Source organism: Myotis myotis, unplaced genomic scaffold (assembly GCF_014108235.1).
Source record: "Myotis myotis isolate mMyoMyo1 unplaced genomic scaffold, mMyoMyo1.p scaffold_m19_p_17, whole genome shotgun sequence".
Taxonomy (NCBI): Eukaryota; Metazoa; Chordata; class Mammalia; order Chiroptera; family Vespertilionidae; genus Myotis; species Myotis myotis.
Window position 1 is genome coordinate 3,064,424 of NW_023416321.1, and position 17,601 is coordinate 3,082,024.

General features: G+C 51.6%; 1 protein-coding gene and 1 long non-coding RNA gene across 3 annotated transcripts; one reads left to right on the plus strand and one right to left on the minus strand.

The window, feature by feature from the left end:
- Positions 1–751: 751 nt before the first annotated feature.
- Positions 752–7,671, minus strand: LOC118671792. Of its 2 annotated transcripts, none has more exons than XR_004972867.1 (2): positions 7,536–7,671; positions 752–2,259 (listed from the first exon to the last, which is right to left on the minus strand). It is a non-coding gene; the product is annotated as an uncharacterized LOC118671792 (long non-coding RNA). The 2 variants fall into 2 exon arrangements; XR_004972866.1 differs by lacking the exon at positions 7,536–7,671 and adding an exon at positions 2,352–2,855.
- Positions 7,658–17,189, plus strand: SLC25A19 (solute carrier family 25 member 19). Its single transcript, XM_036340606.1, has 7 exons — positions 7,658–7,814; positions 10,259–10,428; positions 10,612–10,767; positions 12,683–12,853; positions 13,863–14,046; positions 14,645–14,775; positions 15,365–17,189. The coding sequence occupies exons 2-7, from the start codon at positions 10,297–10,299 to the stop codon at positions 15,545–15,547; spliced, it is 957 nt and encodes a 318-aa protein (XP_036196499.1). The 5' UTR covers positions 7,658–7,814; positions 10,259–10,296; the 3' UTR covers positions 15,548–17,189.
- The last annotated feature ends 412 nt before the right edge of the window (positions 17,190–17,601 follow it).

A 17,601-nucleotide genomic window follows, 5' to 3' on the forward strand; every position in this document is an offset into this window, starting at 1 on the left:
TCCTCTCTGTAAAAAATCAATAAAATATATTTTTAAAAAAAGGCTAAACAGAGAATTACGATATAATCCAATGATTCCACTCCTGGGCGTATACCCCAAAAATCTGAAAGTAAGAATTCCAACAGGTCCTTGAATGCCACCGTCTGTTGCAGCATTATTCACAATAGCTATGCGGTGGAAAGCAACCAAGTGTCCATCAAGACATGAATGCATAGCCCTAACCAGTTTGGCTCAGTGGATAGAGCGTCGGCCTGCAGACTCAAGGGTCCCAGGTTTGTTTCCGGTCAAGGGCATGTACCTTGGTTGTGGGCACATACCTAGTAGGGAGTGTGCAGGAGGCAGCTGATCGGTGTTTCTCTCTCATAGATATTTCTAACTCTCTATCCCTCTCCATTCCTGTCTGTAAAAAATCAATAAAATATATATATTTTTAAAAGACATGAATGCATAGACAAAATGCAGTTTATAGATGCAAGTGGAATATCATTCAGCCATAAAAAAGGAATGAGGTTCTAGTACATGCTACCATGTGGATGGACCTTGAGAACCTTATGCTCAGTGAAATAAACCAGTCACAAAAGGACAGCTATTACATGGGTCCACATATGTGAAAGAGCTACAACAGACAAATCCATCGAGACAGAAAGTAGATTTGCGGTTACCAGGGGCCAGGAAGAGAAGGGAACGGGGCATTATTGCTTAATGGGTAGAGTTTCTGTTTGGCGTAATGAAACAGCTTTAGAAACAGCAGTGATGGTTGCACAACACCGTAATGCAAGGGATGCCACTGAATTGTATGCTTAAAAATGGTCGGTTGAAACAGTAAATTATATATACACACATACACAGAGTGCACGGGCTCCCGCATGCTGAATGCTCGAAGGAACAATCATGACCACAGGACCACGGCCAGAGAGTTTTAGGGGAATGGCTGAGGCTGAGGCTGAGGCTGGAGGGCCTGGGGGGCAGATGCCCAGGGACTTGGTCTCATAAGATCAATACCGTGCGGGTTTCCATGGTGGTTTCTATCACCACTTTATCCTCTTCAACTCCAAGCACTGGGTGACCCAGTCCTGCTCTTGGAGGGCTGGATGAATGGAGCAGGATGTAACAGGGCCAAAGACATGGTCGTTTTTTGAGACATCCATGTTGTGGCATGTTCCAGTGGCTCTTGACTTTCCGTCACTGAGCTGTGCACCATCGTGTGGATAAATGACATCGCACGGTACTCTGCTGGTGAACCGCTAAGCTCTTTCCAGCGTGGGCTGCAATGAACATTCTTATTCATATCTTTTTGTCAACCTGTTTTCAGTTCTCTTGGATGCATGGGCGTGTAGATATTTAACTTCGTGAGAAACTGCCTGACCTTTTCCCACGCGTTTGTAGCATTTTACACTCCCCCCGACACTGTGTGAGTTCCGGTAGCTCCACAGCTTTGCCGCCGTTTGGTGGTGTCAGTCTTTGGAATTTTAGCCGTCTCGTGGGTGCATGGTGGTGTCTCATCAGGGTTTTAATTTGCATTTTCTTTTGATTAATGGTGTTCCGTTGCTTATTGTCCATCTGTATCTTTCCTTGTGAAATGTTGGTTCAAATATCTCGCCTAGTTTGTTTATTGGGTTATTCATCTTTTTTATTGTTCAACTTAACAACCAGATTGGAGGTTGCCAGAAGTAGTCATCCTCGATTCTGGTGGGACCAGAAGTCGTGGGGGAAGACGTGGACTGTGGTTGACACGGGCACGCCAACGCTTCCTTCATGATACGGCTGCACCCACGCTCTCCCTCTGTGCATTTGGGGGCAAGAGAAGACTGGCTTCGCTGAGACACAGCAGGAAACGCCTTCTCAGGAAAGCTCAGAAATGGGTGATGGGTGAGGTGGATGATCTGGTCAGAGAACCAAATACTGAAAACCAGAAGGCGGAGGCCAGGAGACCCCTCCCTTGAACTTGGAAACCTTTCTCATTGGCCTGACATGGACACTCTAGAGCCTCCTGGCGTTTGGCTCTGCTGAGAGCAAGAGAAGAAAGTGGAACTGCATAAGAAATCAGCTTTTGAAAGTTACTGGACAGTAAATCCTCTCTCTCTCTTTCTTGTCTTGGTGAGCTTACTGATGTCTGAGTCGTTTGCTGAGTTATTCCGAAAGGACCACAGAGGAACAGGATCCAAGGAGCCTCTGTCTTTGGTGCCTGCAGGCCGTCAGGACTTCTCCGGAATCCTCCAACAGTTGTTGGTTTTTCATGATTTTCTCTAACGTAAAGCCCTAGAGTTTAAAAATAAAATAGTAAATAAGAGTGATGGAAACTATGTCCACAGAAAAACCGCCACATGCGTATTCAGAGCAGCTTTACTCACCATTGCTAAAAAGTGGAAGCACCCAACATGTCCTTCCATAGGTGACTGGGTAAACAAACTGTGACACACCCAGACAGGGGGCTGTGACTCAGTATTCAAGAGAAATGAACTACTGAGCCACGGGAAGATACGGAGGAAGCTTTGATACCTGTTACTACGTGAAGAAAGTTAGCTCCGACCGGAGAGAATTTCTCATTTGTTCATTGCTGTATCCCTAGCATCTAAAACAGTGTCTGGGCCTACAGACCCTCAAAACATGATGGGAAACAGAGGTCCTTCCTTCCACCCTGAGTCACAAGAAAGGAGAAAGACACAAGGGCAGCCTTGGATGACCAGCTGAGACTGGGTTCCCAACTCAGTGTCTTTCCAAACAGGGGCCACCAACCAACATTCTTATTCCCAGGCCACACACCAGACCTGGTTTGTCAGGATGAGCACTAATATGCATTTTTATTTTTATTAAATACTAGAGGCCCTGTGCACAAAATTCGTGCATGGTGGGGGGGGGGTTCCCTCAGCCCAGCCTGCACCCTCTCCAACCTGGGACCCCTTGGGGGATATCGGACTGCCGGTTTGAGCCCGCAGGGATCGGGCCTAAACTGGCAGTCGGACATCTCTCTCAGAATCCAGGACCACTGGCTCCTAACCACTCACCTGCCTACCTGCCTGATTGCCCCTAACCACTCTGCCTCGGCCCCACCACCGTGGCTTTGTCCAGAAGGATGCCTGGAAGTCCAGAAGACTTCCAGTCTATCTGGTCTAATTAGCATATTATCCTTTTATTAGTATAGATACTTTCATTGATTTCAGAGAGGAAGGGAGGGGGAGAGAGAGATAGAAACATCAGTGATGGGAGAGAATCATCTATCGGCTGCCTCCTGCACGCCCCCTACTGGGGATGGAGCCTGCAGCCTGGGCATGTGCCTTGACCAGGAATCAAACCGTGACCTCCTGATTCATAGGTTGACGCTCAACCACTGAGCCACGCCAGTGGGGCCTAATCTGCATGTGAGAACCCTTGCGGTGCTTACTAAAAACATACCTGTGGAGGTACAGAGGCAGCAAGGCATGGACACCCTGTAGTTCAACCCTTTATCTTTACAGATGGAGAGGCTGCAGCCCAGGAAACAGTGTCTCACCAGAGAGCCACAGCAAGCCACCTCCTGGCTCTCGGGCCTCTGCCGGTGGCATGGCTGACCCCCCACTCAGGCAGCAAGAGCGTCTCCTGCCTCTGCTGGAAAAGATCACCCCCTTGGGCAGCTGATGAAGGCCAACTCCGTGTGTCAAGGCCACGAGGTATTTACTCCCCTGAGGAGCGAGGAGGTGGGGGAAGTCCAAAGGAGCTTTTAATAGGCCTGTTTAGGGTAAATGTTGATGAGGTCACAGGAGGATTCACTTCCCTAACCTGACAGGAACCGTTATTTTCCTGTTTCTCTTTTCACATGATATGATTTGCTTAGAATATTTAACTTGAAATGAAATGACCAGATTTCAAATATGCAAAAACTAGAACCAGGTGTAAGCCCAGGAAAACTGGCACCTGCCATTACTCTCCTCTCAGCTCGGCCACCAATTTGCCATCTGACCATGGGGACCTTGGACGCATCGCCTAGTCGCTCTGGGCCCTGGCCCCTGGCCATGAGTCTTCCCAGCTCTGATGGCCTGTGGTCCTCTGAGTCTAACTCACTCTACAATCAGCCTGCAGCCAGAAGCCCTGCTGGCTCTTCTGTGGGCTTGTTCTGGGCCAGGAGGACAAAACAGACCCAACGATTTCTATAGCTGAAGAGAGAGGTTAGTGGTCAGCCCATAAAACTAATGGGAAATAGAGATGGAGCACAAAGCCTGGGGAAATAAGGCCGTCTTCAAGCAGGGAGACAGCAGAAATGACCCGGAACAAAGGGGGCCCTGAAGGGCACTGTGGGGACACTTTTTAGGAAATTAAATTTTGGTACCAGGTTCTGCTCACTGTGGACCACCTTAACTTTTTTTTCTTTTTAAATTATTGATAGTTATGCTGAGGGAAAGAAGCCAGGTATAAAGGACATCGTGTATAAATCCATTTATATAAACTTCTATAAAATGCAAACTAACCCATCATGACTGAGAGCAGATCAGAGATTGCCTGGGGAAGGGGGAGGGAGAAGAGAGGGCCAGAGGGAGGGACTGCACAGGGGCATGAGGACTCTTTGGGAGCATGGATGTATGCTCACTATCTCACGGGGATGTGCACCACACGTCAAAACATAAAATTGCTCTCTCTGAATGCATGTAGTCAACTGTATGTCTGTTATATCTCAGTGAACCTGTTTTAAAAACTGTAATGAGCCTAGAACATCTTGTCAGACCAGAAAGCAAGCAAACTAGTCATTTTGTTAAAAGGATTCATGTGCCAACGTGAATAGGACCCACTGGCCAAAGATGGGAAAATGGGAGCAACAATTAGGATAATAACTATAGTGGATTGAAAAAGAATAAACAGCCCCGGCTGGTTTGGCTCAGTGGATAGAGTGTCGGCCTGCGGACTGAAGAGTCTGGTTTCAATTCTGGTCAGGACACGTGCCCGAGTTGCGGGCTCAATCCCCAATAGGGGACATGCAGGATGCAGCCGATCAATGATTCTCTCTCCTCATTGATGTTTCTATCTCTCTTTCCCTCTCCCTCCCTCTCTGAAATCAATTTTTAAAATATATTTTATTGATTTTTTTTTTACAGAGAGGAAGGGAGAGGGAGAGGGATAGAGTTAGAAACATCAATGAGAGAGAAAAATTGATTCAGCTGCCTCCTGCACACTCCCTACCAGGGATGTGCCCGCAACCAAGGTACAAACAAGCCCTTGACCAGAATTGAACCTGGGGCCCTTCAGTCTGCAGGCCGACGCTCTATCCACTGAACCAAACCAGTTAGAGCTGAAGTCAATTTTTTTTTAAAAAGGTATAAATCCATGTGTGTTCATAATGATAATATTAATAAACTTCATTGATCAATATCCTTTGGACATACTAGGGACCCAATTATTTTTAAATTGCTAAAGGTAAAGAATTATGCACCTAGCATGTCTTTCTTATATGAAGTGTACTTCATGTAACCAGTTAGCCCTGTGGTCGGCAAACTGCGGCTCGCGAGCCACATGAGGCTCTTTGGCCCCTTGAGTATGGCTCTTCCACAAAATACCATGTGCGGTTGAAACTTCGTGGCCCATGCACAGAAGTCGGTTTTCGATCTGGGCGAGTCTGTTTTGAAGAAGTACTGTTGATATTTGGCTGTTGACTAATGAGTTTGCCGACCACTGAGTTAGCCAATGAAGGGAATGTTCCTCTTCACAGGTACTTCAGCTAATAAAGCTAAAATGGTGTCATCATTTACAACCCTTTATCAAGGCCATGGTCACCAATGGCTGAAAACATCACAAAATGAGAAACATGCAGGTATTATGATTCTCCTCATGGGAGCACACAATACCACAAAAGTAGTCTTGTACAAAAAGTCAAACCGATCTGACTAGACCTTTTAGATGTAACCACCAATATGCAGAGAACACGGGAGGGCAAGGGAAGATGTTAAAACAACGCCATGGGGCCCTAGCCGGTTTGGCTCAGTGGATAGAGCGTCAGCCTGCAGACTGAAGGGTCCCAGGTTTGATTCTGATCAAGGGCATATAACTCGGTTGCAGGCTTGATCCCCATCACTGGTCGGGGTGTGTGCAGGAGGCAACCAACTGATGTGTCTCTCTCCTCATTGATGTTTCTATCTCTATCTCCCTTTCCCTTTCTCTCTGAAATCAATAAAAATATATTTAAAATATAATATATATATATATATATATATATATATATATATATATATATAATTTTTTTTTATATAAAACCGCCATGGGGATGCCACTAGCAAGATCTAAACTGAGGAAAACTCTACAAGGCAAACTACCTATTTTCTTAAAAAAATAAAAATAAGCCGAAACCGGTTTGGCTCAGTGGATAGAGCGTCAGCCTGTGGACTGAAAGGTCCCAGGTTCGATTCCAGTCAAGGGCATGTACCTTGGTTGCAGGCACATCCCCAGTAGGAGATGTGCAGGAGGCAGCTGATCGATGTTTCTCTCTCATCGATGTTTCTAATTCTCTATCTCTCTCCCTTCCTCTCTGTAAAAAATCAATAAAATATATTTTAAAAAAAATAAAAAATAAAAAAAATAAAAATAAAAATAAAAAAAATAAAGAGAGAAAGGAAAAGGGGAAAAATGAGATGAAAATGAAAGAAGTTGAAAGTGAAAAAGAGAAAGAGAAAACATAGATTTTAAAAGACTTAAGTTGCAATGTATGGTCTGGATCTCAATTCAAACTTTTTTTTAAAATGACATTTATAGGCCAATCAAGAAAATTTAAACACTATTTTGATATTAGGAAATTGATATTTTGGGGGGGTGATAGTTTGGTGGATGTTTGTCTTTTAAAGATACATTCTGAAATGCTTACCGGTGAAATAATAGGATGTCTAGTATTTACTTCAAAATAATGTTGGAGGGTAGGGGTGAGGTAGGTCCAGGTATAGAGGAAACAAGACTGACCATGAGTTGGTTAATTGTTGACTACATGATGGTTCATTAGGCTATTTTCTCTACTTTTGTACCTGTATGAAATGTTTTATATTGTGCAATAACATGTTTTCAAATTGTGCGTCAAAATCATTGCACTAATGTGAAAAATGCAATTTTAAAATCAGGAAGAAATACTGTCTTGCAAAACGCTGACGTTACTTGCCTGAGAGCGGTAGGATGAGTCATTTCCCTCTTCATTTCTACATCTTCTGTAATGTGTCTACATAGTTTTATAATGAGAAATACTCCTAGTAAACCCTAGGGGGAAACAAAACCTCTATTTTTGCCGTCCTCTTCCCGGTCTTAAAAACCCACCTATTCTCTCCTCCTTTTCCTCCAGGTTTTTGCTTAGCTTCCCGCCATCTGTTCAGCGCTCCCTAACTTCCCACCCGCCCGCAGGCTGATTGAGCTACCACGATGCTTAGCACAGCGAATTGGGGGGGGGGGGGGGGGGGGGGAGGTGCTGACTTCGGAACCCGCTTCCTTCCGATGCTTGAGTAACATCCACGCACGCGCGCTCTGCAGGACTACACCTCCCAGGAGGCTCTGCGCCTCGCAGGGGAAAAAGCCTTGGTAGCGAAGGACTACATTACCCAGTGACATCTTGTGGGCGGTGTTATCCGGATGACCACTGTCCAAACATTGGCCCAAAGTCTGTCGGAAGCTGCGCGGTGATTGGCCCAGGCGCCCGTCAGTTACTGCCAGGCGCAGTTGACTTTTGCTGTTAAGCCTGCGTGAGGAAGGAGGGAGAGCAGAGCTAGTAGAGCCGGGCGGCGCCCTCCGAGCGGAGTGAGTGACCTCTACTTCCGCGCGTCTCGCCGCCCGTTCGGACACCTGCACCGTCGCTCCCCGGAGGGAGCACACATGCGCAGGTATTCACGCGGGGGCGGGGACTGTACGCACGTGTGTCATGCCCGACCTGAGAAGCCTCTTCAGGGACGCGGAAGGCAAAACCCCACGCACACTCGGGGCACCTGTTCACGCGGGTGCCCACCTCGCGGGCATCGTCTCGGACTCAGGAAGCAAAAGCACTCCCGAGGCACACCTGTGTCTACACGCGGGTGCATCTGCAGAGAGCCCACACCCAGACACCCGTGTCTACACGCGGGTGCATCTGCAGAGAGCTCACACCTAGACACCGTGTCTACACGCGGGTGCATCTGCAGAGAGCTCACACCTAGACACCGTGTCTACACGCGGGTGCATCTGCAGAGAGCTCACACCCAGAGACCCTTGTCTACACGCGGGTGCATCTGCAGAGAGCCCACACCCAGACACCCGTGTCTACACGCGGGTGCATCTGCAGAGAGCTCACACCTAGACACCGTGTCTACACGCGGGTGCATCTGCAGAGAGCCCACACCCAGACACCCGTGTCTACACGCGGGTGCATCTGCAGAGAGCCTTAGCTGAACACATGGGCAGACCTCCCAGCTGCAGACCCAGACACCCGGGGCTTCCGCAGTAAGAGAAGGGGGCGGCAAAGGCACACACACCCCCACCTGCCCTGCCACTCACACCAGAGGCCCCCCATCTTCTGGGTGCTGTGTTGTATATACCAAACATATAATCACATTTCATTTTTATTTTGTCTCTTTAAATTATTGGTACAAGAAGGAAATTTTGAACAGCAGAAAAAGTAAGGCCACCACAGGACTATCTTTAAAGCCCTTTCAGGTGTATGAGACTTTTATCACTTTGACAAAGCTTATCAGGTGTGGCAGCAGCCTGGGCTAGGCAGGGCGGGCGTCATTCCCACTTTCCAGAAGGGAAAACTGAGCGCAGGTTAAATAAACCTGCCCAGGGCCCCTGGGAGAGGCTGAGATCTAAGGTGAGGTCCAGCTATGCCGAGCTGCTGAGTTAGAGAAATACCTCTTTTCCCCCACAGCCGGGGACCGGGCAGTCCCTGGGAGCGGGAGAGGCTCTCCCTCAGGCTCCTGCCCTGTTTAACCTGCTCCTCACAGGGGCCTGGAGAGAAACAGCTGGAGTTACTGTTACGGAGAAGTGGATGGGAAAGGCCAGGGGTCCTCCTTTGAGGGAATCAGAAAAGGTACCAAGAAATGGGCACATTCCTGGCAGGGCGTGGGGGTTTCACATCATTGACGTTTTAATAAAATGTCATCTTAGGATACTTTGCTGATAGAGCTCCGTGGAAATCTCGTGCTGGTTTTGAGGGTGGGTTGGAGTATTACTTTGGTATTTTCAGAAAAGTGAGGGCTTGGGGCTGAGGGAGTGGTGGGTACAGAGTCCAGGGTGGGTGAGAGAAGAAAATGAATTAATGGTGGGCCCCGGCTGGTGTGGCTCAGTTGGTGGGTGTCCACCCATACCCTAGAAGGTTGCTGTTCAGTTCCTGGTCTGGGTTCAAGCCTGGGTTTCTGGCTTGACCCCAGGTAGGGGCATGCAGGAGGCAGCTGATTGATGTTTCACTCTCACATAGATCTCTCTCTCTCCCTCCCTCCCTTCCCCTTCCTCTCGCTAAAAATCAATTAAAAAAAAAGAAAAGAATCAGTGGGTTGTCATGGTGTGGTCACTGACTTTTCTATTACTAAAGTATTCAAGACCTAGATTAATTCTGAGTTCCCTTCTAACGTCATTTTATATTTAGTTTTAGTTGGAATTGGGGGTGGGGGCATAAAAAAGCCAAACTATATAGAAGTGTATTCAGAAAAAGGCAGAAATCTACCTTCCTTCTTCCCTTGCCAGCCCTTCCCCCAAAGGTAACCTTACCAGCCCGTGGGGGGTGTTGTCACAGACTTTTCTCCTATGAGTTATACAGCGAAACAAAGTGTATTTAGGTCTTGCTATTTTTCTTTTGCAAAGATGGGGTTATACTACACATACTGTTCTGAAACCGGCTTTTTCTTTCACGTTTCAATCTATCATAGACATCTTTTCCGTGTGTGTCGCACTGGCTCATTCTTTTTAATGGCTGTATAGTATGCCATACATGGATGTGACTCAGTGTATTTGTTCACTCTCCATTGATAAGCATTTGTGTCAGACCCAGTTTTACAAACAGTGATGCAATGCATGCCATTGTACACCAGTGCTAGTGTGTAAAACCCCTCTCCAACAATGGTTCTCAACCAGGGACAGTTTGGTTCACATCAACTGGAATTGGCAATCGGTGCTCATACGTCTAAAACCTGAGCAGGGCAGAAGTCCAGACCTATAACGGTATTCTCTCTGTTCTGTGCTGCGTCCGAGGCAGGCGCTGTTTCAGATGGCTGGTCAGGGAGGGCTGCCCTGAGGGGTGATGTGTGAGCAGAGACCCTGAGAACCTGATCTGGTGTCTCCTCCTGTTTTTTGCATTTAGCTTGAAGCTGATGGACATTGTATGGGCCGGAGGCAGGGATGGTCGGCTATGACCCCAAAGCAGATGACAGGAGTATCTCCAAATTGGAGGTGGCAGTGTCTGGGTCTGTGTCTGGACTTGTCACTCGGGCGCTGATCAGCCCCTTGGACGTCATCAAGATCCGTTTCCAGGTACCCTTTCCCCCTTTTCCCACGTGATGGACGGACTGGAGGTCAGGGTCACTCTTTCATGCCAAAGCAGTTCCTAAAAGCTTGGAATTTTGTCGAGAACGTTGCCTTCGTGGCCTTTCCTGAAATTTCTCCTTCTCCTCCAGCCCCGCCCCTCCTGTCCTGACCTTTGTGTTTTCGTTCCAGCTTCAGATTGAGCGCCTGTCTCGCAGGGACCCCAGCGCGAAGTACCATGGGATCCTGCAGGCCGGGAGGCAGATCCTGCGGGAGGAGGGCCCGACCGCCTTCTGGAAGGGTCACATCCCAGCCCAGCTCCTCTCCATCGGCTATGGAGCCGTCCAAGTAGGTGCAGGGAGCCGCCGGGCCCCTGGGGCCGGGTTGCTCAATGGGGCAGCACAAGGACGAAGGGTCGGGCAGCAGGCGGCGGTCAGCACACTTCTCACGTGTCCAACGGGGAACCTACCTGACAGATGGGCCGAGTCAGACTGAGCTGTACCATAGGCCTTCCCTTCCCCGCGCCCCCCACCCCAGAGACTGGGCACCCACTGAACATTAGGGAGGCTCTCTTGACCTCACGCTCCCAATGGGACTTGGCAAATGGTGACACAATGCTTCTCACTTTTCAAAATCGCATTTCCACATCTGTGCTTCCCTGAACTTCCCAACAGCCTTGTGAGGAAGGTGAGAGCAAGCTGTGTGTGGGTCGGAGAGGCGACGTGAGCTGTAGGCAGTGGGGCTTCGTTCATCCTCAGCCGAGGGCCGGTTTGTCTCAGAGCGTGACACGTGGTGTAGATCCCCTGTCCAGTGCTCACGGTGGGCCAGGCCCTGTTTTAACCATTTCACCTCTGTTCCCTCACAGCAGTACTTTGAGATAGGTTCTGTTGTCATCCCTATTTTACAGACAAGAAGACTGGAGGCAGAGAGAGCTTAAATAGTTAACCCAACCAAAGTCAGCAGCTAGAAAGTGGCCCTAACTGGTTTGGCTGAGTGGATAGAGCGTCAGCCCATGGACTGAAGGGTCCCGGGTTCAATTCCGGTCAAGGGCATGTACCTTGGTTGTAGGCTCCATCCCCAGTGGGGGGTGTGCAGGAGGCAGCTGCTGGATATTTCTTTCTCATTGATGTTTCTAACTCTCTATCCCTCTCTCTTCCTCTCTGTAAAAATCAATAAAAAATGTATTTCAAAAATAGTTTTAGAAAGTGGAAGAGCCAGGATTCCCCCCCGGAAAGCTAGCACTAGAGTAGTCCCTACCTGCCCTTTCTACAACATCCCATCTGCGCATTTCATAGCTGTCCCATAGGCGCACCTGCCACAGGTGCTGCAGCATGGGAGTCAGTACAGCCACCTGTGCTCTAGGACCCCAAGCCGCCTCGAACTGGCTGGAGGGAGATCTGAGCGTACGCGGGTAACACCGTGGAACATGGAATAAGCAGAGTTCTCCCATCAGAATCCTTGCTTCGGGCGGAATGCTGCTCAGTGTCACTGCCACTGGCTGCACTGGAGGGGTCCCCTGCCAAGGCTCATATGATGGCCACCTTTTCTCAGGTTTCAGGAAAGTAAAGTTAATGAGTAGAATTTTTTAAAAATATATTTTTATTATTGATTTCAGAGAGGAAGGGAGAGGGAGAGAGATGGAAACATCAATGATGATGAGAGAATCATTGATCGGCTGCCTCCTGCACACCCTCCCCCACTGGGGATCGAGCCCTCAATCAGGGCATGTGCCCTGACCTAGAAACGACTGTGATCTCCTGGTTCATAGGTCAACGCTCAACCACTGAGCCACGACAGCTGGGCTAGAATTTTCTGATATAAAAGTTTTATATTTTCTTTTTTTTTTAAATATATTTTATTGATCTTTTTACAGAGAGGAAGGGAGAGAGATAGTTAGAAACATTGATGAGAGAGAAACATCGATCAGCTGCCTCCTGCACACCTCCCACTGAGGATGTGCCCGCAACCAACGTACATGCCCTTGACCGGAATCGAACCTGGGACCCCTCAGTCCGTAGGCCGGTGCTCTATCCACTGAGCCAAACCGATTTCGGCAGTTTTATATTTTCTTAACCTTTTTGAGTACTTGGCTCTACTCCAATAGAATCTAAAATGGCATCTGAGCTGCACAAAATTATGTCTATTGTATTGTCACTGCTCAGGACGACTCTTTCCTTGTCCCTGGGACTGGGCCCCACCTGGTCATGGGTCAGAGGCGGTGTATTCGGGTGCCTGTCAGTGACCTCCTCCTGCACTCTTACAGTTTTTGTCGTTTGAAATGCTGACCGAGCTGGTGCACAGAGCCGGCATGCACCGTGCCCGCGACTTCTCCGTGCACTTCGTGTGCGGCGGCCTGTCTGCCTGCGTGGCCACCCTCACCGTGCACCCCGTGGACGTCCTGCGCACCCGCTTTGCAGCTCAGGGTGAGCCCAAGGTAAGTGGCCTGGCCAGAGGAGGGGCGCCTGAGGAACCGAAGGTGGCCCAGGAGTTGGGGCTCTTTTCCTGGGAGGGAACAAAGCTGGACGAGGGGGGTTTTCAGTCTACCTGTGGGTCCCTTTGTGAGACCTGGAACCGTGCTCAGCACCTCGCACTGTGCTCACGGCCTCACGGGGGAGCCAGAGCCTCCAGGTGGGAACAGGACAACAAAGTGGGCTGGGCAGGGATGGCGCCTGGGAATGTGAGCCTCCAGGTCAGATGGCTGGTCGCGATGCTATGGTGAGACTGTGTCTAGTTCCCACAAAGGATGGGTTGGAGGAAATGGGGTAATGAAGTTCAGACTTCAGGAAGAACTTACTGAGTGAAAGCAAGGGATTAAACCCTGAAGTAGACCTCTCCACCGTAGTCTGTTTTTCCTGGACATATGGTGATAGTGCACGCGTGCGCGCGCGCGCGCGCGTGTGTGTGTGTGTGTGTGTGTGTGTGTGTGTGTGTGTGAGGGCGAAAGGGAGATGTGCTGTGACCTGGGCATCCTGGGGCCCGGTTTCCCTGCCCGTATTTGTTTCCTCCACGGACGCTGCCTGCTCCCCTGTGCTTGGCTGTGACCTTTGGGGATTAGTCCCGTCAGCCACACAGATTGCCGCCTCCTGCTTTAGCAGTGACAGCATGTTCCCGTGTCCTTTTTAATGGCTGTGTCATAACTCATGTACCCAGTCACCCGAGGGGGGATGTCGCGTCTTCTGTTCCAAAGGACACGCACTTTGTGCCCTCACGTGTTACTGGAGCCTCTGGGGGGAGCGGGGTTGCCCGGGGATGGATCAGTCACGTAAACAGCTTGGAGGGTCACTGGGAAAGCCCGCTTGGGATTTTGTCCAGCACGTCCTGTGTCCTCTTGGCAGGAGAAGTAATGCTCCTGGGTGTGCAGGAGCGGGGACGTGCACGTGGTGGGCTGTGTTCTCAAGCTAAAACCGGCGCCGCGCTCACTCGAGTTGCGTGTGTGCATCCAGGTGTACAAAACCCTGCGGGCCGCCGTGGCCACCATGTACAGGACCGAAGGCCCCTTGGTCTTCTACAAAGGCCTGAACCCCACCTTGATCGCCATCTTCCCCTACGCCGGCTTCCAGTTCTCCTTCTACAACTCCCTGAAGCACGTGTACGAGTGGGTCACGCCAGCCGAAGGAAAGAAAAACGGTGAGACAGCCGCACGGGAAGGAGCTAGGTCTCCCTTCACCCCACTCCCAAGACATCACGTCTCCTTCTGCATCGCGTGGGAAAGAGAGATTCCTGTCAGAGCTTAGACACCACAGGCTCTGAGCCCGCTCTGCCATGCGGCCGCTCACACCCATCCCTGGCACCAGCGACGTTTCCAACTACCGCTCGTGGCTTTCCTTTCGGTGAGAGGTCCACCTTGCGGACTGCCTGCGAGGGGCTGTGTGTTCTGCTTGGTTTTGTTCTGGAAGGTTGTGCAGGAGGAGGGCCATCCTGTTCCCCTTGAGCCTGAGCTGAGTGACATGGCAGAGCCCAAGGCCCTCACGGCCTCCAGCGGCGGAGGCAGAGCACCAGTGACTCTCACCCGTGCTGCCAGCACCTGTCCCACCTGCGGTCCCGTGTCGTTCTTGCCAGAAGTGGCTGTGTCTGGCTCTCTGTTTCCTGGATTAAATTTCTTGGAGAGCAAGGATGGCTTGTGGGTTTTTGTTTTATGTGGAGGACAGAGTTCATGACCTTGAACTTGTCTACCCGCAATTGCATTTTCCTCATTTCCCCCCTCATTCTCACTCCTCTGGTTCAGGGAACCTCAAAAACCTGCTCTGTGGCAGTGGAGCTGGAGTCATCAGCAAGACCCTCACGTATCCCCTGGACCTCTTCAAGAAGCGGCTGCAGGTCGGAGGGTTCGAGCAGGCCCGAGCCAGCTTCGGCCAGGTGAGCCGTCCCCTGCCCACAGCTCTGATCCTGCCCGCACTGGGGTGGGAGGGGCCCGGGGGGAGAAGGGCAGGGCAGAGAGGGAAGCTGAGTTCCAAACGAACACCAGGCCTGACCTTGGACTTGGTTGTTCATGAGGTCACTGCCTGGACATCGTCATCGGAGTTACTGGAGTCTATGTGGGGAGCATGGTCGCCTGGAGAAGGCCGGGCGGGAGGGTGGCACTGGTCAGGCTAAGAGCTAAGGAGGGCCAGGTTCGGATCTGCTGCCCAAGAGGGACCAGGTGGGATGGGGGGAGGGGCAGAGGTCCTCTGGGAAGAGGGTCCAGAGCTCTCACTGGGTCCTTAAGAATCAGAACCAGCGGGAGCCTCCTGGGCAGGAAGGAGCTCTGTCCAGCGCTGAGTTCCAGGCCCTTCAACTTGGAAGAGAAAGAATGGGGTTAACTTTCTCTGTCTCTTTTGCACCCATCCCTTCACCCGGCACGTCTGTATTGGGAGCTACGCTGTGCTAGGCGTTGTGCTGACAGAAGGATAGAGCCACGTCCCTGTTGTATCCCCTCCCCTCACCGGAGCTACCTTCCTCTCCCCAGGTTCGGAGCTACCAGGGCCTCCTGGATTGCGCCAGGCAGGTGCTGCGGGAGGAAGGCGTGCCGGGCTTCTTCAAGGGCCTGTCCCCCAGCCTGCTGAAGGCTGCCCTCTCCACCGGCCTCGTGTTCTTCTGGTACGAGTTCTTCTGTAACCTCTTCCACCGCGTGAAGAAGGCGGACAGCTAGCCTTGGGGCCGGAAGGTGGCCTGAGGTCTCTCCCCAGAGCGACCTCCTGAAGTAAGACTTGATCTGCCATCTCTGCTGCACTGAGAGGCACCGCCTGGTCCACCCTGCGGCCAGCTGTTGGAGCGTGACGGGCACTGGGAGGCCGCAGCCTCGACCCCACCAGCTTGGAGGCCACCAGGAGGGCAAGGGCTCTCTCCCTTGGGACCCGGGGAGGACGGAGGACGTGGTGGGATCCCAGCCGCTCCAGTCAAGGAGCTGGACGCCTCCCCTCCGTCTAGCCCGCAGCCTAAGGCAGGTGGGGACCCTTTTTCCTGCCAGGGGCCATTTGGATATTTATAGCCTCATTCGCTGGCCATTCAAAATTACCATCTTAAACATTAGCCTGCTGTATCTGGTCAGACATTTAACTGACTCGCCCCTGATGCCTTGGCAGGGCCAGACCAAATGATTTCTTGGGCCTTATACCTTTCCCACCCCTGGTCTAAGGGGAGCAGCTGCCTGCACTTAGCCCGTCTGCCTCCAGAGCTCTCCGGACCCTGGGTGGGGCCACAGCCTAGATTTGATGGCAGGGACTCGCCAGAGGCAGGGGTCTGACCCCACACCTGGGCTCTGGTTCCCGCCAACTTGCTTAATAGACACTAAGGCTAAAAGCACAGTCCTTACCTTCCCCCTCCACCTTCTCTCCTGAGTCACACCTCCCCTGGACACCAGCTGTGCCCGGCCGTCCCCAAATTCCATTTTCTCAGGAGTTGCAGGGCTCAGGCAGCTTGGCTTCTAGTTCTGGGAGAGGAATCCAAGCTGAATTGGTTACTTTCTGACAAGCCACCCAACCCCCAGGACCCCCCACAGCAGGGGCTCTGGGGAAGGCAGATTCTGCAGCCCTGTAGGAAGTGGGGGGCTGCGCTGAGGGGAGGAGGTGGGTAAAAGCAGCCGCCCTTTACCCCAGTTGACCTGGGATGGCTCCTCCTTTGGGCCGGGCAGCCCTCCTGGGTGGTAGGAGCACACAGCTGGGCCAGTTGCTGAGCATGTGGCCGGGTGTCTCCTCTGTGACCCCAGAAGGGCCCTGCTCTGACGCAGCCCAGTGAATGGGGTGTCAGAGGGAAGAGGTTGGGCAGACAGCCTGGTGAGGGTGCAGTAGGTGCCCAGGGGAGATGCGCATAGGAACCCAGCCCATCCATCTAGGCACGGGGAGGAACTTCAGTTTCCGGGGGTCAGGGTGGGGGTGGGGGGTGTGAGAAGAAAATCTACGGAACACAGCCACCTCTCATCCAGATCTCCCAGCCCCGAGGGGCATTGGACCTGTGGGTGGGCTCTGTAGTGGGAGCCAGGCTCCCACCTGCCTCCTCCCCTCTGGGCTCCAGCTCCAGGCCACTCTGACTCATGAAGGCGCCAGCTGGGAGCAGGCCTGGGGTTCCCCCCGCCTCGAGCCTGGGCCCCTTCTCTCCTTGTTGCTATTTCATGTCTTGGCTGGGGCTTTGCCTGCTCTTGGCTGCGGATTATGAAGGTCCAGGCTGTGGCTGGAGGGCACTCCGGCACCCACAGGGGTTTGGGTACTTAAGTCCTGGGCTTGGAGCTGCGGGGAGGTAGCTGCCTGGATGTATTTTCTACAAAAGTCCATTGAAGTAAACTATTTTCTTCACCGCTCCTGCTCACGGTGCCTTTGCTGCAGCTGAGGGCTCGCGTCCTCACCCATTTTCTGGTGACAGCTTCGGCCTCTCCTACCAGGAGGTGAGGACTCTGGCACCAGGAGGCCGCCATCCACGCTCCTCTAAGCCAAGGGGACAGGCGGTTCTTTGCCGCCACCTCTGTGTGCCCGTCTGCAACCCAGGGCGGACTCAGGGATGGCCCGTCGGCTGCAGCCGGCGCCTCTGCCAGCCACACCAAGGAAGACGCAGCCAGGGGCTTGCTCAACTTCAGGGTCACCCCAACACCTCGGGGTTGCGAATTGGCACCTAGGGGGATCCTTTCCCCCTTGATTTTCAACTTAGTTTACCTGTAACGTCTGTATCTGGAGTAGGAGAGGGGCAGTGGAATTTGGTCCAGCCCTCAGCCCC